The 26,207-nt window shown below is 40.1% G+C and overlaps 2 protein-coding genes across 2 annotated transcripts; both read right to left on the bottom strand.

Moving 5' to 3' along the window:
• Window positions 1-1,103: 1,103 nt before the first annotated feature.
• Window positions 1,104-13,652, bottom strand: bnip3lb (BCL2 interacting protein 3 like b). The gene is made up of 6 exons (XM_085413537.1): window positions 13,313-13,652; window positions 6,344-6,569; window positions 4,255-4,324; window positions 3,814-3,917; window positions 3,096-3,245; window positions 1,104-2,174 (listed from the first exon to the last, which is right to left on the bottom strand). Exons 1-6 carry the CDS (start codon window positions 13,365-13,367, stop codon window positions 2,126-2,128), a joined length of 654 nt encoding a protein of 217 aa, XP_085269663.1. The 5' UTR covers window positions 13,368-13,652; the 3' UTR covers window positions 1,104-2,125.
• A 1,691-nt stretch (window positions 13,653-15,343) lies between these two features.
• ppp2r2ab (protein phosphatase 2, regulatory subunit B, alpha b) lies at window positions 15,344-25,273 on the bottom strand. Its single transcript, XM_085413536.1, has 10 exons — window positions 24,965-25,273; window positions 23,249-23,317; window positions 20,544-20,641; window positions 20,159-20,324; window positions 19,532-19,644; window positions 19,005-19,182; window positions 18,215-18,379; window positions 17,893-18,062; window positions 17,012-17,103; window positions 15,344-15,972 (listed from the first exon to the last, which is right to left on the bottom strand). The coding sequence occupies exons 1-10, from the start codon at window positions 24,969-24,971 to the stop codon at window positions 15,693-15,695; spliced, it is 1,338 nt and encodes a 445-aa protein (XP_085269662.1). The 5' UTR covers window positions 24,972-25,273; the 3' UTR covers window positions 15,344-15,692.
• Between the last annotated feature and the right edge of the window lie 934 nt (window positions 25,274-26,207).

Genomic DNA, 26,207 nt, shown 5'->3' with positions numbered 1-26,207 from the left:
GAGAGGAGAAAAAAAACAAAAACATTTCAAAAACAAACTACACAGGAGAGAAGGATTACCACTTTCAAATGCTGCACATACAAACATAGGCAGAAAGAAAAACATTAGTATCTCTGTGGCTGAAACGAGAACATCCACACCCCGCAAGTGGTTCTTAGCCAGTCTTTGAATCAGCTTGTATGCATGATGAGGAGTCAAATTTTACTGTCCCCGTATCCTTTAAAGATTTTGTATGTTATTCTTTTGTACCGTAAAATTTCACAATGAAATTCATTTTTGAAAAGGGAACAAGTCCTTGTTAACATTTTGCATTTATGCTTGACTTTGTGTCATAAACGGGAAGAAACGGTCAAGCTAAAGCAAACGTGTTGTGTGGCGACTTACAGGAACTCATTGTGGTGCTATATGCTGATACGCGAACATCAACAGAGTAGACTCGGAGCAAGTGGATAAGGGGAAGAAAACTTAAAAGCACTCAGCTTACTCCTCGATGACTAAAAATAATTACAAAATAAAAAACATTTACTGCAGGTGGAGTGCATATCGACTCCAAATCAACTCTGCAGAAACGCTAACTGACTTCAAGTCATCTGGACCCAGGTTGGCTCAGACAAACTGATCAGCTTCAGAGATAAAGTTTTCCATGCATGCTACAGCCGTCCTAACATTAGAGCCTGTGTTTACACAAACTTTCCTCCAGTCAGTCAGAAGCTGCTGCAGCATCACGAAAGAGAGATAGATTGAGAACCACTGGGTACCTTCTGCCTATCCAAATTGATCCCTTCATCTGCAGCGTCAAGTTAATTCTCCTCGTTTTTTGTTTTGGCAAACCTGTTGGAGTGTCAGGAAGCACGGCTGGCTGTATCATTTTCCTTAATGGCTCTAAAATCTTTGGAAGTAAATTTCCATGTATAAAAGTAACTTGTTTCATGAGATATCCTCTAAACACTCAAAAATGTTCTCAAAGAAAATATCTAACTTCTTTTTTAATCTCAAATCAAAATCTCACTTTTAGGCCTTTTGGTATCGAACCTTTGAACAATACAACGCGTGCACTAATTTGAAACTATAATCGCGTAAAGTCCAGCCCAGTCTAGAGTTAAAAAAAAAAACAAAAAAAAAAAAACACCACACATGCAGGAAATGATCAGTTATGCTCCACAGAAACCAGGAGGCTCACTGAAAGGACAACTTGGACGCTCACAGTTTGGACAGACAGATGAACCTTTCCTGAAACATACACCACTGTTACCCAACCATATTGGTGTATGTAAAATACTGTTCGTGTACACACCGAATGGGACGCGCTGCCTGCCTTTCCATCTACAACCTGTATTCCAGTTCCTGTCACCAAGCAAAATATGCAATCGTATGCACATAACTGCATATTGTCACATAAATCTAACGGCAGACAGAGCCAGACTCCTCCAGTGAATTTCATGAGAGCTTGCGGTATGGGTTGGCCACTGTGGAAACGCCTTTCATTATTTAAAACTTCTCAGTAAACCACCATCATTACAAAATAAATTATTTTAAAAAAAAAAATAATAATCTAAATAAAATGGCTACTCTGAAAAAGGCATGGTCACATTTTTAGTTTGCGTAGCCAAGTCTGAATTTGCTTCCAAGGTCGAGTACTGGGCTACACCTGCAGGTGGCACAATCTCTGGTCAGTTCTATAACAGTCCTCCCTCCTTGTCAGTTAGTCAAAAGGGGACTAAAACAGCATGTGTAGAAGAAGAGTTTGGTTTGATGCTGCAACCCTCCCTGGAAACCCATGCATTATAAACATTCCAACTGATGAGGAAAAGGAAATATGACCTTCATTTCTGAAAAGTTTATGCAAATTAGTGAAAGATATTGGGGAGGTCAAGAGTAGGGGGAGTATCAACAGACAGTAAGAACAGTAGATCAAGAAAAAAACAAAAACAAAACAAGAGGCAGGAAGGAGGGGAGGCTGAGGAGGAAGAGGATGCACTTTGCCTGAGAACATGTCATATCTCAGGGTTTAGGAGGGGTAATAGGGGCAAGCAGGACAGGAAGGAGAGACAAGCATTCTTCTCACGACAGAAAAACTTCCTCTGACGCTTGCCCACTTCTGAGGCACTTTTCTTCATGTTCATTCTCATAAAGAGCTGGTGGGTGGCATGGTCAGCCTCTTGCCAATGTAGACCCTGAAAAGAAGGTAAATGACGTTAAACACGACTGGGTGTGGTGGTTTAATCAATGAGCTAGGCAAGGTGCCTAAAGCCTGATCTGAGGTAGGGGTACCTCAATTACTCTCTCACCTTTCAATGAATCCATTGAAAGTAAGTGGACATTAAACCAGTGGTTCCAAACTTGGGAGAGCCAGTTTATATGAAACAAGCAGCTGCACACGAGACTGAAAACTACTGGTGTTACATAAGTCAAACTGAATTGAACTCTATGGGGAAGGTAGATGACAGTGCTAGAACTATAGCTTTCAAGGGTCCCATTATAATAACGTTACTTAGTTACTGCTTTAAACAACTTCCCAAAGCAACTCCTGGAGACTGCCAAGCCACAATGACTGCTTAATCTGCAGATTTAATGCTAAATACTGTTTTGCATTGGATACATTTCGCTCTAAAACCAACCCTTTAGTTTGAATGCAAATGCCCAGCAGACATATTCCCCCCCCCCCCAATATGATTGGTTCGTTAATATCTCCCACTGAATACCACATCATGTTCAGCAAATGATGTCTGAAGTATTAATGCTGTGTAATGATTGTGTCTGACTGGGGAGCCAAGATTATTGTACCATGTGTTATCACATGGAACCCCTGGGAGTGTCACTATGAAGCAGCAGGTGTGCAGCCTTTTAGTCTGCAGCTGTTCTGCCAACATACAAAAGAGTGGTTGCAGCTGATGTTCGTCTGTGGTTATACAGCTCCCCCTGCTGGGGTTATGTACAACAACATGTTTTTTTTTTTTTTAAGATTTTATCCTTTTTTGACATACATTTAAAAAAATAAATCAATAAATCAGTTGAGCAAATTTCACTAACTACTGTCAGTCTTGCTTTAGACATAACACACGCTGCACAGGTGATCTGTGGTGTTTGATTCTTACCCCAGCCCCAGAGCGAGGATGTGTGATAGCAGCAGCGAGGGGATGAAGACTTTGAGGAACTCGGCAGAGAAAATGCCTCCTTTCTTCATGGCCCCAGTCTTCCTCATACTGAGCGTTACTGAGCGTCGGGGGTGCCGGAAATGAAATTCCCTGTTTAAAAACACACGCATTATAGATGCAGAACAGTTGCTTCATAACCTAATGCCTCTCAATAAAAGGTAAATATAGCTGTAAACATAACTTTCAGTCACATATGAAGCAAGCAAGCTCTTTCTGGGTAAGAGTTTGCACCTTTTCTTTGTTTTATACCTGCACACCTTAAAACACCTCGCGTGTTGGAGAAAAGTAGCAATTTGAAAAACACTGTGATGTGAAGAAAACTAAGTGATTAATCAACTAGTTTTAATCCCACAGCATTTTCGAAGCTGGTACCAATTAAAAGAGATGTGTCATGTATGCATGAGATCTTAGGTTGTATCACAGATGTCGTGCACATTTATCTGAGATACATTACAGAAACCTTTAGGTTTTCAAGGGTTTAAGTAATATATAGTTTTTATTCCAGCATCAGAGCTGACACCTTATAGCAGCTGGCTTCGTATTTGTTCTTTAGAGTGACTTTATTACCATAATGATCATTTCCTTTCTCTGCACAAACAAGCAGCTGAGCATGATCATTTGCACGCAGAAGGCTGATGTTTACAGAGTTCAGACTTACTTGGGGGGAATGTTTTCCGGTCGACTAGACCAGTCTGCAACCCAATCTGCGTCCTTCATCAAGATGTCCATGTCCTTCTCCTTGTCCAAGACATCCTCTTCAGACTAAAGGCATAAAAACATGTAGTTTAGCAATAAAAGCCTGCAGCCTTTAGGACCCTCACAACCTGTCTGTCAGGACAAACGAGACTTGTTTGGAATATTTGAGCATGTGCACGCCATGTTTTCAGATGTCTGACACCAGGAAAACACATAAGTAAAACTATAATGCTGATGACAGGCTGTGCAGACGATACAGAAATACACACTGGGTGTGGCAGCCATCTCCATGGAAACTAAAGGCAGGCAACGGCTGTCATCCCCCTCCAGGGCCAGTGGTTGAAGCTGCCATGGCAACAGACTGATGAAGCATATGATAGGCATACATATGCTTACGTCTTACCTGGCTGTCTCTTCTTTCCGCGTCAAAGATGATCTGACCCTCATCCTGGGGAGAGTGAGGTCGTGGGGGGCTGTGGTTTTAAAAAAAAAAAAAATATAATAATAATAATAATAATAATAATAATAATAATAATAATAATAACAACAACAACAACAACAACAACAACAACAACAACTTGACAATTCCCTCATGTAACTTTAAAGTGAACAAGTGATGTACATGTTTTTGCGTCACCAGTTATCAAAGCAGTACAAAAGCGCATATATGCTGTGGTAATGTGTTCTACATACAGAAAAAATATTACTTTAATATCAGCATTTATTGTACCAGTACCAGCTGGCGGATCCTTATCAAATTGATCTGACACACAGCAATACACAGTCTTTATGCATTAGTTTACATTGCAACACTAGGCTGGACTGGATCGTATGACCCAAGACAACAAAATCCAAAAATGAAGGCTCCCTATATTATTTTAACCTTGGGGTAGAAAAAAAGCCCCCAGGTTTGGGTGGTATTGCAATATTAAAGTGTACTTCACACAATCTATAAACAAATACCACTAAAGCCTATTCCACAGCACATCCGCCTTGCCGTACCACAAGCACTATAAATGCATCGTCATCATGGATCTGTGAAATATTAAACAAATGAATCACTTAATATGAATAACAGGATTAAAATGCCAACTTGTAGCTTGTATTTATTGGCTATGAGTTAGAAGTCCTTTAAAGTGCTGCTCTTCCTTCACTCTGACCCCTCTGATGAAATGTGTGCAAAGCATCTCAGAAAGATAAGTAAAGAAAACACTTGCCTAATTGCCTCTGAGCAAAATGACACCAGCCTTGCTCTGAGAGTGTTATGACAAAATATATGTCAAGTGCTTGTGTCCCTGATCATTTCTGAGCGGTTTGCTGATACACTGCTCTCAGCTCAAATATCTGAAATCGTGCTCAGGTGACTTGCTGACAGCGGACTGATAAGGTCCCTTTTATCACAGTTTTGAGCATTACACACAAGCACACGATGTGGCTGTGGGGCAAAGGGTCAGTTTGTTGCTTACATGCCAGATAAATTGTGAAGTCTGCTAAGGAAAGAAGAAGCAAGTCGACTGAGACCCTTTCAACTCTGAATTGAATCTGATTTATTGTGACAGAGAAGCCGCTCCCAACGAGCTTTTAGAAGCAAACTGCCCAGTATTTAACACCTTGTAAGAGTTTTTATGTTGCACAAAGTCTTAATGGAGCCTAAAAGCAATTTTCTCAAGGGTTGTAGGGTTTTCACACCAAAATGCACAGATAAAAGCTGGTTTTGTAAATAAATATATGCCAGGAAAAACAATAGAAGAAAAAAAAAAAAAAGTGCAGCATAGTTTCTGGTTTAACACCATCATGCTAGTCAGGTGACAGGTGTGTTTACACTGTGCCCTGAAGATATCACATCTGATAGGCTGTTAGCACAGTGAGCTAACACTTCATCGAGTACTATTCCCTGTCATAGCATGTCACTGGTAAGAATCAGGTGAAAATAAGGTCATCATAGCCAAAACCCAGTATTACTTCAGAGGCATTTGACTTGCTAATACATGCTGCCTGTTAGGTTAGTGTAAAAAGGGCTTCAATTGTGCAATTTAAGATAACTGTTTCCAGTTTTTAACTTCTAAGAATAATACGTAATAAGAACATAAATATGCATAAATTTATTTTAGCAATTCATATGGCTTTAGCAAAAAATAATTTTCTTTTATTTTTTTAAATCTGCATTTCTGAAGCATGTAGCTTTACACTGAGAGAAAAATCACAGGAAAAAGCTGGAGAGGAATCAACTTCCTCATGTGACTAAATCTTCTATAAATACAGGCCTTTATGAACCAATGACTTTCTTGACTCTTGATCGTGATTAAACTCCCGTGTCCTAATCTGTGTTTAATGTCAAACAGATCTGGGAATACAGGAAGCTTTGCAACTAAGCTGGTTTTATTCTGAAAGTTTTAATATTTGCACTAAAAATGAAACTTTGTTGTTAAGAATAAACTGAATAGGTTAGAGATATACGGAGGAGCTTGAGCGATGTTTGTTCATAAAAGTACCTGTCACAGGACGAGTTGCTGCGGCTTGATTCATGCTGGGCATCCAAAAGGATCTTTTCCATGTCTCCGTTGTGGATTGAAGAAGAGGATGGGACATGCTCCAAGCCTCCCACTATGGCCTCCTCTTCCTCCACCTGAGGGAGCGGCAGCAGGCCCGAAACAGAGTCAACTGTTGACAATGACTGGGCTTGGTGATTTCTGTTCATCTCCAACTCCACCCAGGACCCTGAGGGAGAAAACACAGAAATATTATTCAGTATTTGTTTCTTTCTGATGTGAGTTAAAGCTTCATTTTAAAACATCTTCACTCAAACAGAGAAGAGTTTTGCTGCTAGGCTAACTGTAATCTCTCATAAAATGTGTTCTTGCAACAAGCAGATAGAAAACTAGCGGCTTCTGAATTTACAAGAACTTTGAGTTTAAATGGCCAAAGTTATAGTTCAAGAAACACCATTTACTTTCCATTTGTTGGTCTTTTACTTATTTGCAAAAAAATAACAGTAAAATATTCTTGGATCTTTTCTTTCTATTAGAATTACAAACAAAAAGATTGTTTATATTGTGATAAGAGAACCATTGTTATCTTAAATCTTCTTGTATAAACATGAGCCAGCTTCTATTTTTAGAAATCCAGTTGACTCTATGGACATGTGTTAAGCTAAAGATTAGATTAAATTTTGCATTGCTTTTCAAAAAGGGAGACGCGTGCACATGCTTCCCTGTGCATGGACTTGAAAACAAGTATTCAGGTTATCAAACAGTTAACCAAATTGTTTTTTAAAAAGTTAACATCCACCACTTTTTATAAAATAATTACAGACTTTAAAACAAACAAACGAACCAGACACAATGACAGGACATGTTTAAAATGTAAATTTCCAACAATGTGCCTTTTTAGCTTGTGAATGAAATAAAACCCAACCCTAAACCTTGATGGGTTGCAGTTAACAGGCCAGATCCTAGAGCTGTGCGGGATAGGTCATTAACTATCCTGATTAAAGTTAAGCATTCTTAGGCTTTGAAACTCACTGCCGTGCCCAGTAATGAGTTTCGAGTTGTTGCTGGTTCTAAGTAAACTTGTTTATACCCGTTACTGGCTTGCACAGAGCTAAAGAGGAACCTCAAGCAGGCTCTCCATGAGGAAACAGCTCAGCAGGTCTGACCACACAATAGAGAGCAGGAGAGAAAAAAAGAGCAGACCACTGTCAAATTTTTTTTGCTCGTAGAGAGATAAACAACAATGGATAGTTGAAGTTTTGTTCAAATGGGATGGGGGTAGTTCACCTGCTCTCAAGTTACAGTTGCAGGAAAAACCTGGAAGTCTGGTGTGGGCTTGAATTGCATTCAAGCCATAAAAGTATATATCATATATGGGTATACCTAATGCCCCAGAACATTTTTTATCCATTAAAAATTTATGTTTTGTTCTAAACCGTAAACACTATTTGTTACCAACTCACTGTGTGTTGATAGAAGCATACAGCTATCAACTCTCTCCTAATTAGCCTCATATAGAAAAATGAGAGTTGTTAAAAGGAAATCTCATATTAAATACAGTTCTAATAATAATACATTTTATTTATGAGTGCCTTTCAAGTCACCCAAGGACACTTTACAATAGGATAAAACACTTAGTAAAACAATTGCAGAATAAGAACAATAAAATAAAAGCACAAGATAAAATTAACAAACAGTGGATTCACAGTGAATATGCAGATTTGAACAGATGAGTTTTGAGTTGGGATTTAAACTGGGGGAGAGAACCAGTGTTTCTTATTTCTGGGGGCAGAGAGTTCCACAGCCTGGGAGCAGAGCAGCTGAAAGCTCTGCTTCCCATGGTGGTGAGGCGGAAGGAAGGTACAGCAAGCTGGATAGAAGAAGAAGAACGAAGTGAACGGGCAGAACAGGTGGTGGTTAACAGGTCAGAAAGGAGGAGCGAGGTTATGAATGGCCTTGAAGGTGAGCAGAAGAAGTTTGAAAATTATCCGGAATTTCACAGGGAGCCAGTGAAGTTCCTGAAGAACAGGGGTGATATGCTGGTAGGAGGGGGTTCTGGTGATAGTGCGAGCAGCAGAGTTCTGAACCAGTTGAAGCTTATGGAGGGATTTTTGGGGGAGACCATGCAAAAGAGAATTGCAGAACGGGTGAGATTATTGATGTGAGATTTATAGGAAAGCGAACTGTCCAGGATGACACCAAGGCTCTTAACCTGAGGAGAAGGGAAAACTGTTTCCCTTCTCCTCCACAGTTTCGATGGTTATCGAAACTGTGGAGTTATCGATGGCTTTAATTTTTCATCATCTACATTTTTAAAAAGAGGAAGTGAATCAACTGTAAGCTTTCAAATTTCCCACTCTATAAGCCTGTAGAACCTGTTCAAATCATAATTTATCTCCACAATCATGATAATATGGAAAGCACAGTAACATACGCAAAGAATGGTTTTATAATGACATAACATTTTTTCCCATATGTACTAAGTAAAAGTGTAGAACAAGTAACCATCATCAAAAAGATATTATTATAATAATTTAAATAGAGATGTCTGAACGAGGTCCAGGGCTGTGAGTGACCAAAACTTACAACAAGTGTGACCTGAAATGACCATTTGAGTCCATCAAGTCATCAGGAAAGTGCTTATACGTCAGGTCTGGGAGGCCTTTCCCCATAGACACGGGGAAGTCTTTAAAGCCACTGATTATTATTATTTATTCTTTTCTTTTTTTTTAATCTTTGAGTTTTGCATGTCTACATACATTAGTCAGAATTTGACCGATTTATGTCTGTTATGACAACAGAAGTCTCTTTGCCACCCACAGGGTGACAGATTCCTTGAACTACTAGGGAAAGCGGCAAAGTTTTAGCTGGAGCCTTGGAAGACATTACTCTCAGCTGGCATCTGACTGGTTATTCAGATGATAAATTGCACCTGTTGTTATCCTGCCACGACCTGTCACAATATTTGCCTTTTGTTTTATGGCTGGTACAGGGTGTGACAAAGCCACAGCATTCCCTCTGATTAAGGTAAAGCGGCCTTTACTAGGAAATCCAAGCAAAAACATGCAAGACAACAAAGACAGAGCATGTCAACAATCACTTCCTGAGGGGAATTTCCTGGAAAGAGACAAGCTGGGCGCCCAAAACTGGCAGTTGAAGAAGTTAAAAAGTAATGTCATTTTCACAGCCCTGTGGTGAAAGAGCACCTAGTGTACAGTATGTGCTGTGGCTGTGATATATGACGCTGTCCCCATTTGTACGTGATGTCTGACATGAACTGGTAACTAAAGAGTACAGCATGTCAGAGATGAGTTACAAATTTAGAGGGGGGCAGATTACCCAAGTCTAGAATTTTGAGAAGGGGGTGGGGGGAATCTTTACGCAGCTTTAAAACACTTTCTCCTCCTACTCCACCAAAAAAAAAAAAAAAAAAAAAAAAAAAAAAAAAAGGAGGAGAAGTCCTCATAAATATTACCATTACAGTATGTAAACACCATGTGGCATAGAATTTCATAGACAACAGGTCAGTTAAAAGCAAAGGGTGCAGCCCCCCCCACACACACACACACACACACACACCCCTCCCCCCCCTCTTAACAGGCCTCGACTCAGCACTCACACTCATCCTGCAGATTACACGGTGGACTGCAAGCCAAGCTGCTGTTGACAGGCCATTGTCTCCACTCTGTGGACTAAAACCACGTTACCATGGTGCTGATGCATCCGAACATTCTGGCCCAGCCCAGCCATCAGCTGTTGGTGGGGTTCATAGGGGTGAGACATGATGTTAAGGCTAAAGCTTATCCATGGTCGCATGTTGGGACTCAAGACCCCTGGGATTACATAACTATATTTATGACACTGGTGTGAGTGAGAAAACACCTAAAAAGAATCAGATTACAAAGTGCACTGCTGGCCTCTCCCTTGTGATAAGCACAAGGGCTAGCTGTCCTTATAGGTGTGTCACAGGTTTTTCTGTGACAACACAAACAGTACATGCACTAAGATCCACATTTTTTTCTTTTTGATCTTCTAATTTGGGCAGATGATATTCAACAGGCTGTTTCATATATATTAGAGATGGACCGATCCGATATTACGTATCGGTATCGGTCCGATACTGACCTAAATTACTGGATCGGATATCGGAGAAAAATAAAAAATGTAATCCGATCCATTAAATATCACGAAAGCACCTCACAAAACTTGCAACACGCCGTAACTCACCTCAGAACGTTAGCACGTCGGAGCAGTATGCATCACGTGATAGAGCAGCTGTGGCATGCGGGACCTGTCGGTGGTCTGGATAGCATGTGGAGCTTCGCTAGCAACCCGGCATTTCATCTCCGACAAAGTTATCCCCGAGAGAAGTAAAGCAAGTGTGTAAGTCCATCTCTGAATGTTTGTAAAGCATTCCTGCGTTAAGCTTAACGAGCGACTGCCTCTCGCTCTCCGGCTGCTACTTCAATCATGAAACTGCTTAATGATCAGCTGATCGGCTTTTCTGTCGCGAGTCCGTCTTTGTTTTTGGCCCACTTTGCACCAGAAAGAGGAAACCAGCGGCTGAACAACAGCAGAACGTTTAAGCTTGATAAGCTGTTGTTAGAATTTATTTAATCTTACTTTCTACTCCAGGATCTTTTTCTACGTAGCTGACGGCTGGTAACTGTGCAGGGGCGGATCTTGCAAAGTTTAGCCAGGGGGGCCGATAGGGCATTAACAGGGAAAAGGGGGCACAAAGACATACTTTTCTTTCTTATTCTCATTTAAAATGTCGAGCTTTTAATAAATAATTATCTGACACCCAAAGTTTTAATTTGATGTAAAATGAATAGAAGTCAATTACTGTATATAGTGACTATTAAGTCTAATATATATACACCCTAGTAAGCTATAGTACTCTTTACTTTGGGAAGGTACCATCTGTGCAGTCTGCAATTTTGTTGAAGAAAGATGTTGAATCCATTTAATATTTCTTGAAAAATAATTGATTTCTGTGCATTTTTTTTCGCACTGCATCAAATTAAGGTTGATTACGTCAATTAAGCATCATGAGGTGGAGCGTGAGGGGTGGTTCCCTATTTTTTATTTATTTATTTTTGTTGTTGCTGGGAGTTGGAACCCTATTAGTTAGGTTGCTTAATATTTACACTAAGTACTCTTTAAAATACCAGAATAGGGAGGATGGTGTAGGTTTAAGTTTATTAGATTGATCAGTATTGCTGAACTATGAAATATTTTTTTTGTATACAGGTATAACAGAATAGCTTTAGTGTAGTTGTTGTTTTAAACTTGAGTATGAACTTGCAAAATGCAGCAAGATAATTTAAAAAACAGTTTTGTTGGTTAAAAAACACTATCGGATTCATATCGGTATCGGCAGATATCCAAATTTATGATATCGGTATCGGTATCGGACATAAAAAAGTGGTATCGTGCCATCTCTAATATATATATTAAAAATGTCTGCCATGAACTCGGGTGGAATACATTTACCATCCAGTGACCAAAAACTGGCAATTTTCTAGCCTTTTTTAGAAGCAGCTAATCTCCACTGGTTGTTCAAAATGATGTGTGTGTGTGAAAACCAGCTGGAAAGTTTGTTTCCTATCCAGCAGACTTTGGCTTAAAATTAAGCAGCCTCTGTGTTCTTACATGCTGCCTCTTGTATCATACTCCTCACCTCCCCAACCAATTTCTTTCGTCATGTGTATAAGGTCTGTCCCCTTGTCGTTGTGGCCAAAAATGGCATGCCAAGTCATTGCATGCTATTTATGTTGTAAAACTTGAATCAGAAAAGCTGTCTAGGCAGAGCCCCCCCTCAAGTAAGTAAGCCGGAGTGTCAGCGTTCTAATCACACCACCTTTAAGGGCATGTTTTAGACAGAGGGATGCTAGCCAAGTTGCGGTCAATACTGGACAATCCTTCACACCCTTGTAGCTGTTAGGCACAAGATGGAGAGCCATAGAGGCAAGTTCAGCAAAAGACTCATTCAAACACAGGAAATCAAACTTTATAAATGCTCCTGATGAAACCTAGGTGTTTTTCCACTTATAATATCACATCTATACTGTACATAACATTAGTTTAACTTTGGGACATTTAATTTTAATTTAACATTAGTTTTACTTAATTTTTTTTGGGTATTTTTTGGAATTTTTTTTTATATATTTAGAGATTTTCCATATTTGTATAAATGAACATCTGTAACAAAACAATTCGCCCTTGGGATTAATAAAGTATTCTGATTTCAATGCAAACAATGGTCTTAAGTAAAATATTTATTTCATATCTTTCTATAAATACCAATGGACTTAGTTAATAAACTACGAAACTAAAGTTTAGAAAAAAAAAACAAAGTGCAAATGTTTAAACAGACATTTATTTGGCAGAATAAATTAAAGCAGATGAAAACCAGAGGGGGAAAAAAAAGGAAAGAATATTAAGTTTTAATTCCGCTTATCAACAAAAACTTATGTCGACGGGAAAAAAGTTACATGAACGACAGAAGTAACCTCAAAAATCCAAGCAAACGAAAATCTTAAAGACAGTACTTAAGTCTTCTAAATTTATTTTTGCTACTTTCCACGACACGAACGATTCAGGTTAAATTACCAAAATGCATTTCCCCATTTTTGCCACTTTGAACTTTTTCGATCTAGCCTTGTTGACAAAGCTTAAACCCCACGTCTACGTTCTACCTACCAATCGCTGATTGGCTTAGGATCCTGTCAATCGCGCGTACAACTAAAACACCATTGGCCCAAACAGTGTCAATAAACACACGGAACATACCGTTCTGTAAACCGTCCCCTTGTAGGCAGCTTCGCCGTGAAAAAAAATACATAAGCATACAAAATTACTGGTTAGCCCTGCAATAAACCTACTATAAAAACATCCAGAAATTATTTTAGAAAGAATATAAACCGGGTAGCTGTCACAGTTGAGCAGTTTGGTTAGGATTTAGCTTACCGTTTAGCCCCGAGTCTCCGTTGTTGTCTGTAGAAGTAGTGTTAGCGTCGGACATCGTCGTGCCTGGCGAGCAGGATGGGTTGCATAAAAGGCTCGAGTCAGTGCAAAAGGCGCAGTGTTTTAGCTGCACACATTCAGAGTTGTAATAAGAGAATAGACCCGAGTCGTGTGCTTCTTTTTTTTCCTTTTGTTTTTTTTTTTTCTTTAAGATGGGGGTTGAGGGGGACAGCAGCTAGCTAAGCTACAGCACAGCTGTCGCTTGTTTTCGAGCGTTAGCTGGTCTGGAAGCAGCCAGTCTCCCCGCGAGCCCGCTCACGCCTTCGCTCCCTCCCTCTCTCCGGGAAGCTGGGTGATGACATCACAGCCTCCCGTTGATAAGCGAGAAGAGAGGGCGAGTCGACATAACGAGGCGGAAAAAAACAAAACAAAAGCTCAGGATATTACGTGCATCAATAATTGGAAAACAGAAGATCCGAAGTATTTTTTTTTTTTAAATTCTCTCTCTTTTTTTTTAAGCATCGGGATTTGTTGCTCACGGGCTCTGCGTTTGCCATGCAGGACGGGACGTGTATGCCCCCACGTACACACGCGGTCAAGCCACGAGCCAGATGAATGTTTATTACCGGCTTTCAGCAAGTGGACACCCTTTCAGCTGATTTCAATAAACTTTCAGCGGCTGAATTTTATCACGTTCATCAAGTATTCCCTTAATCGCAACTGCACGTACGTCTTGCACGGTGAATGATGGGGCAACAGCTTTAAAAAGAAAAAAAAAGTCCCCTTACCAACTGAAGGAGTTTAATGAGGTCAACAACAATGCTGTGATAATCCAGCTGTAACGCTTAGCATAACATCAGTTGAGCAGTGATGAGATCCCACCAACAACCAAGCATTCACAAGGATGCAAAAAGTAGTTCCTTTATTCCCCCCCACCCCCCACTGTCATTGATTAAAATTGTAGTTATACATTACTAGAGGCATCAATATACTCTTAAGTGTCCACTTTTTAAATAGGGTGTGGAGACATCCAAGTGCTGCAGATCTTCTGTGAGGCTCATTGCACCATCACAGTTACAGTATCAGTTATGTCTGCAGTAGTTTAAACACTGTAATGCCTCAAATCTTTTCTTTAAAAAAAAAAAAAAAATTGCAGTCTCACATCACAGACATCCAAATACTTGAGTTGGTGCAGCAACAAAGTCCAGTATCAAATTAGATGTTCTTCCCTGTTGTGAAGTGCAGCTTGAGCTGAATGTTGTGGTACAGGATTGGGGGGGTAAAAAGCCATCCCCCCCTCAAAAAAAAAAAAAAAAGTCACGTTTCGAGGTTAGGCTTCATCTCACAAAATAGGACGGAACAAACCTGTTGACTCTTTAACCTTTTTAATATAAATATGACCATCATAATTATCTTTGAATAGGCCTTCTCTGATACCTGACTATTATTGAAGACAAGAGAAAACAAAAAAAGAAAAAAAAAGAAAAAAACAAAACAGGAGGAAGAGGAGCCGATGCACAAAAATATCACGATACACTCACACACACCCAAGGGGGAGAAAAACAAGAAAAAAAAAACAAAAAAAAAGGAGGAGCTCTTACTGAGTTTGGGCCTGTTTGGCCAACCAGAGCTTGAGGCACAGTGACAAACAGCAAGCAGAACAAAAATCTCACTGGACCAAATCTGAGCGGACAACAAAAAACAAAACAAAAAAACAACCCCCAGAAAGCAGCAAAAAAAAGAAAAAAAAAAGAAAAAACCACTGTACTTCTCAAAATCCTGGATGTGTCCAAGATGAGCAGCAAGTTGTGATGAATGTATGGTTTAATGAAAAAAAGGAAATGTGAAGACACTCAAAAACAGACAGCAGAACTGATGAATTTGTGAAAAAAAAAAAAAAGTGTACACAAAACAAAGGTCAAACTTTTCTTAGAAAAGTAAACACTACAATGGCACAGGATAATAATGGGACAAACTAGGTGTTTTTCATTTTCTACCATTTTAGGGGACGGGGTATTTATAAAAATAAGTGTGTCTGTATTCAGAAATTTAAGGAAATTAAACTTGTTTCACCCACATTAGAAAAGTAAAGGGCAGGCGGGTTGGCAAAAGAAAAAAAAAAAAAGATGATGAAGAGAAAGAAATTGGCACAACATCACTTAACAACAAGGCAGGCATCACTCTGCCACAGACAGACTGATGATGGGCAAAAGCAAGTCCTCCTCTGTCCACATCTAGTGGCAAAGTCTGGTCACTCAGTAGGGCCGGACAGGGATGCTGGTTGTTGGCATTACCACCACAGATGGCCCTGGATGAGGCTGTGAGGCTGCGGGTGGTTACAAATGACATCACCCGCGCCAGATGTGACAAGCTCACCCTGCAATTAGTTCACTTTATCCTGGAATATGTAGAGGTTGTTGGTCGTTGCCACTGCAATGATGTTGTCCTGGGGATGCCAGGCAGTGTGCAGGATCTTCTTATTGAAGTCCAAACTATCCACGCTGATTTCATCCTTTTTGCGTTTGCCGCCTGTGCACACCTTGCGGGGCTTCAGGACCTGCATGGGCTTGCTGTTTTCACGGGACGCCTCCAATGTCACGTCCCGTCTGTGGCCGCGATCGAACATCCTGAAGAAGTTGTTATATGAGCCGGTCATCACCACACTGCCCAGAGTAGGTGGGGAGACGTGGGAAAAGTGAGAGTCATCAAATCAAGTTATCCAAAAACAATGTCCATTAGAAAATAAAGTTTAAACTTTGTGCACCACTAGTTTACAAGTGATGGGCAATTAGAGGACAACTCTAAAACTGCTTACACATCAGAAGTGATTCCCAGGTACGTGGTTGCCAGAAATCATAAGAAAGTTAAGGATAACTTCAACCAGGCTTATGGGTGAAATGACCACTGGCTATACAAAGTGGGCAGAACCTGGCAAGTCACTGAATCGTCTACCAATGGATAAAGACTACTTCTGACTGACACATGACATGGTAATAAATATGTTATAGGGTTACATAGGCAACCGGAGGCTGAAAAGTCAATCAGCTTTAAAGCAACAAACAAATCCCATCCATTGTGTATATATTTAATATATTTTTACAGAAAACATCAGTGATGGTGTTACAAAAACCGCACCTTAGTGTTCAAGGGTTAATAATCATTTTATCACTTGTTCTTTGAAAGCTTTTTATTTTTATGTACCATTGCGTTGGTTTATTTTATTTATATCCAATGATTATAGCATATTATTTTTCCTACCTTTTATCATTTTTATCTTTTTACTGCATTTTATCTAGCTGTACTTTCCATTCATGTTTCTTCATTCAAATATATTAAATTATGCAATCTCTATGCACTTAAGTCATTTTTATTACATTTCTTTGATTTTTTTTTTTTAATTTATCTTTAATTGCTTATCATTGCATATTATTAGTTTTACTATATATTTGTTCTGTCTTATCAGCTTTGGCAGATATCTGTGAAGCACTTTGAACCTGAATGAAAGGTGCTACACAAACAGGGTTTGATGGATCGAGGCCAAATGTGCAGTGCACCAACCAAAAAGAAAGAGTGGGGGGAAAAAAACTTGCAGGGTGTAATCTTTAAAATCATGACAGCAATAAACAAAGTGCTACCTGAAAGATTATGTAATTTCCTAGTGTTATTATTGCATTTACCCCCTGTGTGTCTCAAACCTTTTACCTGTCATTGCCATTCCAGCAGCATTCAAACTTGTCAAAGATGCAGTCATTCTCATATAGCGAGCACAGCTTGCTTCTCAGGTACTCATGGACCTGTAATGATTTTTGTGGGTGGGGGGTGGGGGGGGGGGGGGGGGGGGGGGGGCAGAAACATGATGATAAGAAATTTTTAAATGAGACTTCCAAAAGACAAACCTCCAATATTCAAAATCTCCTGCACCCTCATAAAGTAGCAGAAGGTGCTTGAATCTGTGAAAAAGAACATCTAAAATGCCTGTCATTATCTGTAACCCTATCTTTCAGGGTTGGGTTCCCCCTAGTGGCCACTATATTACATTACCAGGAATGACTGGGCAAAAAAAAAAAGAAAAAAGAATGGCCACTGTCCAACTGTGACATGAATTACCACTGCATATAATAAAATAAAAACTAAAAGTACATTAAAATCAAATGAGTAAATATGAAAACCAGAGTTTAACAGGCTGTGGACACTATCAGACAATATTAGGTGTCAATCCTCCTTCCTCTTTCCATGCATCACCTCTCAATCACATTTCCTAAAATATGCCTATAGCCTTTTCTAGCTGAGAGACATAGCAAACAGTAAGCGCCCACCTGAGATTATTACATTCCAGTAATGAAAAAAATCTATATGCTATTATTTCCTATGCAAAATAATGACAATAAATGATCTGTAATCATTTTGATAGTAAAATATTAGCAGCAAAATCACAAAGTTATTAACAAATTAATCGCCACAATTTGAAGATTCTGTGGCAACCAGGGCATCAGTGTATGAACCTACTGCCAGTCGTTTCATAACTGTTCATAACTGTGTAGTAAACCTGACACCACACACTAGTTTCTATTTGTCATTCTCACCTGATATGTCTCCACAGGCCTGGTTTCCATATTCAGGTCCCAAATCTTTACAGACAAGTAGTCTCTAGTCATCATGTAGCGTCCGTTGTGGCTAAATTTAACATCTGAGATTGATGATATGATCTCAGAGAAAAAGGAGCGATTACTTGGATCTTCTGGTTCCTCAAACACTGGATGACAGAAAGATGAAAAAAGTCCAACTGCAGTGTTCACCAAAAGGTCTACTGTGACATGAAAGTGCTTTGCATAACAAATCCAGTACTTAATCTGCCTGTCAGGGTAGAAGAAGGGACATATAAAAGTATGATGAGTAGGTACTCACACTTTGAGTGCTTGTCACATAGAGCTGAAACCCTCATGTCACACAGTCGGATGGTTCCTTTGCTGCTGCTGTAAACGAAGGTGTTACATTGATGAGGGTGGAACTCTGCTGCTGTGATCACCTCTGTAAGTTCCTCCATGTTAGCCGGTTTAATGTCAACAATATCTGAGGAGCATGCGGGTAAGGAGGGATAACGTCTTTCATACTCTGACACCTACCAAAAGAAGCTGAAGTGACTTTCAAACTGGGCGATTACAGTTGGTTTACTACCACAAGAGTTAATGGGCCATTTCAGGGCAACCTGTACCTTGCATGTGTGCATGCTGGAACTGCAGGAACTATCCCTCTGGGACCTCTGCAGAGCCATTGCAGGACAGTGTGACCCAATGTAGGTCCTGAAATGTTTTTTTCATGGAACTACAAGATTTCTTGGTTTGTCTTTTCCGTTTTCCCATTGCACTGAAGACCCACAAAGGACAGTCATATTAGCCACTGGACATGGCTACAGCTATGTTTTTCCATGCAAGACTTTAGAAAACAATGGACCAGGTTACATCTCAGTCCCCATCTTTTCTGTTCTGTGTCAGAGGTGAGAGCACACACGCAAACCAGCCACAGTAGAGTGAGTGAGGCAGAACCTTTCTGCCGGTTTGTGCTGAGGTGTAGGAATAATGATGCTTTTATGTTCACTGTTCACCCCCAGTTGGACAAAAACGTCAAGCTGATGACAGACAGGTTAATGCACAAGTCAGGTGCACAGACAAACATGCCCGCATGCATCTAAGGATACTGAAGCTGCGGTCAGTGATCTCGAGGTGCCAGAGGTTGATGCGGAGGTCGTCTGCAGACAGGTAGGTCTCGTTGTCGCTGTTGACTGAGACAGAGTTGATATGGTAGGTGTGAGCGTTGGCAAACACCCTCCGTGGACTGGCTTCCACCATGAGGTCCATGGGTTTTAAAACTGGTACCTGTGATGAGAAAAGGCAGTGAGAGTTAGCTGGCTCAAAGCTCTTCACAGATTTGAAACAACATCAAGCTATTAGCTAGATGAAAATAAGAAGCACCATCATATCTTTATACAGGAACACAGAACACAGTCTTAGCTTTGCAATAACAGGTTACACAAGGTTCTAAAAAGACAGCCCGGATTAGTAATAACAGTCATTTTTACCATCAGCAACAGCAAAGGATGACAAACCAGTAGCCCTTCCCAACTTCTGACACACCCAGGTTTTAAAAGTTTTGCTTCCAAAGAACTACTGGTTTGTCTGACTAACCACACCCTTGAACCAGCCAGTGGTTGATTTGAGAACTGACCCGCAAAGATGTGATAGTGTTAGGGTCCTTGTAGCGCCCATCCTCCTCTTTGAGATTGTAGCCCTCTGGCCTCTTGTCTCGTTCACTGATTTTCCACAATTTAATCGTTTTATCTGTGGAAAAAAAAAAAGACATTTTAAATGACATTACCAACTGTCGGGCACACTAAATGGAAATGTTATTTTCTTATAGATTTATGAGATTTTTTAAAGCAATTCAGGTCTTCATGTAGTCAATATACAGCAGACTTTCTTAAACTGTTTGTACTCTGAAAAAGTTGCCTTTTCACCTGGTGCTATAAATAATGAACTTTTTGCTCAGAGCCGTCTATAAAATGCAAGTGTATGGTGTCTACATACATGCGATGGTGGTTTCACAAGAGTCAGGTAGCAATTTTATGATAGACAAAGTACTACTCTTAACTAACAAGCAGATTCATTAATTTCACCATCTTGTGGAGGAAATTATAATATTATGTTTTAATATCTAGTTCTCTTCACATCTGAGTCAAGTGTGACGGGGTCTATGAGTCACTCATTTCTCTTTAATGCCTGTATTCAAAATTAAACTCACTGCAGACTGTTGTTAAATATCTGATCATCAGCTTAATTAAAGAGAGAATTTTACCATTAGTTGACAACAGGAACTGAGCAGCATTCTTCTGAGGAAGCCAGCGAATCTTGTTGATTTTCTCTTCTATTTCCAAACTCTTCAAGTAGTCAAACTCTGGCTCGTGGCTCTGAAAAGTGCTGTAAACATTGTACTCGCTCCGGAACTGAGGCTGATTTTTGTTCTGTTGAGAACCAGAGATGAGTAAATTTGTTTAAAGGGTTTTTTGTATGAAAACAGACAAAACCATCTTTTAAATAAAGCCCACTATTGTTTGTTTACAGACATGCTTCCAAAAACTAGAATAATTGTTCTGACTTTGTGTCACCAAATTCAGAGGATGACCTTTTCTAAAATGTGTGGGAATCAAACTAGGCAGAAGTTAACCACGACGCAGCTGTACCTCGATTTCCTGTTGGAAGATGACTACGCGTCCACCCTTGTCTCCTGTGGCCAGCAGCTCCCCTGTGTGGTTAAATTCAACTGTAGATATAATGTCCGCTGCAAAAAAATAAAATAAAAAGGACATAAGATTACATGTGCAATTTTAACATTTTGAAAGTGGCGTACCAAGACAGATGTGCCCCTCTACTACTCAGAAAGTACACCAGGAAACCACTTAGTTATTCTCAACTAACCCTGGATTTATCTTTGTGAGAATCAGAGAGGAGACAGGCAAGTGGCCCTGAAGATGCAGGAGGATGTCACAGCACGTCGGGCAGAATGAAAACGATTGCTAACCTAGTTTTCATCTTTTCTTTCCCTCTTACTCTGACAGAATTACACTTTCCCCCCCAGCAGCAGTATGCTGCTTTATACACTGAAGCTCACTCACACATAGACAGTTGTTTAACCCTTTGTTGCCCACTGGAGCAGAAAGACAATGCTCCAAGAAATTGCAGCGAGTGGTCATTGTTAACGACACAGTCCCTGAGGCCTAGAGTAAGGATTAATATATCCAAGCAAATCATTCTGACAGACTGTATTTGGTTAATTTTTAAAGTAAAGACATCAAAAATACAAATGCCAAATCCTAAAATAAGGTTAGAATGTGGCTTGAAATGACCTGAAAAGCTTGGGCATGCTGCTACTTGTAAAGCAGTGAAATAACTATATCAGTACTATGGTATTCTCTGTATGTTTTTTGTTGCAAAACTTCAGGCATGGTCATGTACCTGGCATCTAGAGAATGGCAACATGCTTCACGTGGAACTCTGTAGCAGTCTGACAGCTCCCAATCCTTTCACATGTTCTGTCAGTAAAGACAGTACATTTCTCACTTCACTGCATACAGTGTGGATATATATTGACTTTCATTATCCATCATTTTCATATCTGTGATAGCCATGTCACGTTACAGGTTATTTCCACAATAAGCTTATTATTTAGTTGTTTCCTCCACCATTGCCTGCAAAACAAGCTCAGACTGACCTCCCACCTCAAAACAGAATATTTCCATCCACATGCCTAACATCTGACTAAGTGCTCTTTTAATCAAATCCTGCTCCTTTTTTCCTTCGAACGTGCCTTTAGAGTTTGTGCTAGAAAACTCTTCTTGTATTTCTATATGATGGCCCATAGTTCATATCACCAGTGCTGTACAGTCCACCCATCTCTCAGCTAAACCTTCCTGCAACTCCTGCCTGTGCAATAATATTTCCATTTGGAAAAGGAAACATGCAGTCATGTTGCTCTTCCATCTTGTTTTGACTTCCACATTTGCCCATAATTTCCTCCTTCAAATAATTTTTTTTTTTTAAAAGCTGTAAATATGAGCTGAAGTGTTTTCATATCTTTTTATGGCCTTCCCCTACTTTGCTGACATCAATGACTTGTTTATAGGAGTCCATTGCTGTTGAGTCTTACCACACAGTTTAAAGACTGCAACAATCCACGAACTCTTTAGATACAAAAGTTACCCACAAGCTCAACAATATGTAACACTACAGCGCTCTCGCAAAATACTGGGGGCAATAAAGAAAGACGGACTTAAATATATATTTTTAAATGCTCACTCACTTACCAGTTAATTAAATACAAATATTGATGCTCACCTTCCATATAACTACATCACCAAAATTATTTAACAAAAATTAAGATTATAATATGATATAATTAACCAAAAATCCCATCTAACAGAGGTGCAAACCACTCTACAGCATCTGATAGTGGTTCACAGCTATTGATTTATCCTTTCAGCCTCTGAGCTTTTGTCCATCAGCCATCTGGAGGTCCCGTTTTCCAATTTTCCCGAAAAGTACGATACTCCCACAATGAGCAACCAAGAACAGAGTGCATGGAACAGCACAAGTGGCCCTGCATTATCAGCAGGTAATTATCCAAACGCCTGACTCAGCTCCTTTTTTTTTTTTTAAGCATTCCTCTTGAAAATGCTAAAACCTCCAAATCTAGTGGCTGATCCATGTACAGAAGGTACAGAAGGACCCAGTAGCGAGTTTCCAGCAGCAACCTAAATGTCTGCATTGCCTTTTTCAAAAAGAGCTTTCCAGTGACTCACCAATGGAAAGCCTTTAATGTAAAGCAGGAGCAGCATCAAGTGTTTGGGTTGCATCTCTTCAGTGGAAACTAGAAGGGCACTTAAAAAGCACAGTCCTTTACCATGGCAAACAGTCCGATCAGACTTTACAATCACTACATCACACATGTCTGAGCAGGAAAGGAGCAACATTAGATGAGTTCAATGTAACGGTTTCTGAAACAGCTGGTGTACTCTGCACCCCCCACCCCCATGTGGGGCCCCTTTGGGGAGGTTTCTTACAGAAATATCATTGCACATCCCTAGATTGATTGGTTAAAGGAGGAAAGTTTGTCAGCTCCTGGTGGTCTCCTAAAAGCCTGGGGCCACAGCTGCTTGGAATGTCTGTTCACAAGCTTCTAGTATGACTGAATTATGAAAAGAAAAACCGGGATTTGCATCAGCACCAATATTTTGTCGATTCTGCCTTAGCCTCAGACTCACTCTCTGGTAGATTTTGCATAATGCTGCCAACAGGAAACAGAAAAAAATGTCTGAATTTTCACCAAGGCATACCCCACTATGGCTAAATTGTGCAATATCCATTAGTCTGAATTAATCAAATCACTTACCCTCAGCTACGTCATCATCGATTGCTCCTTTCACCTGAGAGAAGCACCACTGCATGTCACCTCCAGGACCTACAGAAATACAATTATAAATATTTAGTTCTGGGTGGTGGCAGGTTTATTACATAACATTTCACATTCTGAACAATGTAAACAAGTTCCTAAGAAAACTTATCATTTGAGTGTCCCCTGCTGCCTGTGACAGCAAGGGATAATTGATAAGATGTTAGAAATTAAAAGAGACAGGGTTCTTGCAAAATGCGTGTGGTCACAGATGTGCACATATCCTCTCACAACTTCTGCAATTCTAGCCTCAAAGAAAACAGACAAAAATGTAATTTTTTCTCCAAACTAACATTAACATAAAGATATTACTGTTGGGTCACAGGCACATTAAGCAACAAGTAGAAACCGGCGATTTTTAAATAAATATAAACATGCTAGATCTAAGCCATGATTAGTTGGTAGTGGTTTCTCACTTTGAGATACAGAGTCTGGTTCAAATCTCACAAATACCAACTAAACTGCAAATGGTCTGGATGTGAAAGTAATTACACATTCTTTATTTTAGGCCTGGTCAATTGAGGAGGCAGATGGTCTCCTAATGCCGTCTCTTATTTTTAAAATCTATATCAACAAGACAAAACTTGCTGTCTGATTCAATAATAACTTCTAATCACTTGCCTCAACAGGTTCTCCATCAGCATAGCTCATTGCACAACAAAAATGTTTGGCATATTTTCCACAGATGATCGTTTCTCTTATTGGTTAAGTGGAAACTGGTCCGATTTGTCTTTAACAACATTGAAACACACGCGCTTTGAAGAAAAATGAAGGACATCTATGAGTCACCACGGATTCATCACACACACACACACACACACACACACACACACACACACACACACACACATACATTCTGGACTGAATCATAAAAGTACTGATCTGGACAAAATGTAATAGCTTCACAGTGCCTGCACTTTCTGCAAGACAAAGATCAGTCCCGTCTGGCTACGGGGGGAGCTAAAGGCCAACACGATTTCAAACAACTACTGAGCTGATGAATGAACTGAAAATCAACACTGCGCTAAATAAACCCATTTCTGCCAGAGTCATGGTTTAGATCATAGTGCTTTTATTTCTTTCGCTTTGAGGTTGTTTTTTTTTTTTTTTTCTTCGTTTTTCCGCTCGAGCATGCGCGTGTTAAAAAAAACAAGCCTGATGACTTTTAACTCATTTTACGCAAAAACTGTTCAGTCTGCAGCAGGGCCTGGAGGGCTAGCCTGCATGTGGGTAATGTCAAAGTTCGAGCGAAGCCAATTACGGCATGCTAGGCAAAATTTGCCCTTCTGGGCATTTGTTTAATCTTCTCGAAATAAAAAAAAAAATCAACCTTAGACTAAAAATCTGAGCACTGAGGTTTTGGGGATAGCTAGCATATACGGCGTGCACAGTTAGCTTACGAAAATGGTCCCGGGCCGGTAAACAGCCAGCTAGCTAGCTAGCTAGCATTAGCCGGTAAGGGCAGGCCAGATGGAGGATGACACTTGAGTTAGCTGGCTAGCTAACGCTAGCACTAGCTAGCTACCGTTAGCTAAACCGATACTCGACTGCGAAATCTCGCAGTTACCGCAGCTAAGAGCTCCTAGGAGCGGGGTCTCGCTGTAAAGACTCAAGCCCGTCCATATTATTTTATGTGTAACGGTTAAAGTCAATTACCTGCCATAACGAGACAGACAGTGGAGCTTGCCTCAGTCAGTCACGATCCTGCTTCCCACTCCCACGCGCTGATTCGTGGGATCTGAACTTTTTTTTTCTTCCGCTCGGTATCCGCTGTTTGTGTGCGCAGATCGAAATGTCTGCGAGGCTTTAAATTAACCGTAAAGCTGGATGTTTTATAACTCTCCTTATTTTATTTCCCGCTACGCTCCCTGACGTTTCTCTGTGTGTCAATCAACCTCCTCTGCCTCTCTTGCCGCCGGCTACTTCGCATCCCACAAGTCATTTCTTCCCCACCCCGCACCACAGTCTCTTCCGCACGTGAACTAAAAGGTCTTTATAATGCGCGCGCACACAGCAAAGTAGATGCACGGGCACGCGCGTACTCACATCTGGATGAAGAGGGTATAAACGTATTCTGCATTAATACTGCAACTCGATACAAACCTTAAGGAAGTATTAATAGTTCTTGTAGTTCCTTGTACTCCGTTACAAGGATGACCAAATCTGAATCAAATCAGCATGCAGGTTGAATCTTATGAAAATAATAATAATAAATCACTTCCCAATACGATTACTCTGAATGTGTGTTGCCACAACTTGTGTCAATATATATGTACATTTCCTGAAAATATGACTTACAGTCTCAGTGAGGGAATCACAGTTTAGACATAAGACCTGAGCAAGAATGAAAGGGGAGGTAGAGAAAGGAAAGAAAGATGGTAGCAAGAGCTGTCCATGTGTGATGTTTGCAAAAAGGTATGAGGCAGATTTTAAAAATGCTAAGATTTTTACTGGAAGTTATTGGAATGGACAGGATTAGAAATGAGTGGTTCAGAGGGAATGCAGGTTTGGAGATGAGGTTAGCGAGATATGGTTGAGATGTTCTGGACATATACAGAAGAAGAAAAGTGGATATACAGGAAAATAGGAGTGCCTCAGAAGATGTAGTGAACGAGGACATGCAGTTAATGTGGCAGACTGCTTTACAGTCCCACCTAAAGTAGGAAACCCGGTTACCGCAGGCCAAATCAGACAGAGAAACAGTCAGGTGAAAGGTGACCTTCGGATTAGCAACTAATTAATCACTGCTTTTGTGGAAGAGGATGGATGGATGCATGGAAGCATGAGGAACCAGTAAATGTAATTATTTAGATGCAGAGGTGCAGAGGTGTTGGACATTGATATATTGACAGTACCCTGCTTCTACTTTTATAAATGTTTTTTTTATGTGTCTTGACTA

This window comes from Rhamphochromis longiceps, linkage group LG7, assembly GCF_057381845.1.
Source record: "Rhamphochromis longiceps isolate RC_006_pf linkage group LG7, R_longiceps_female_GT1.1, whole genome shotgun sequence".
NCBI lineage: Eukaryota > Metazoa > Chordata > Actinopteri > Cichliformes > Cichlidae > Rhamphochromis > Rhamphochromis longiceps.
Note: the sequence above shows the minus strand (reverse complement) of the source record. Positions and strands in the feature narration are given on the sequence as shown.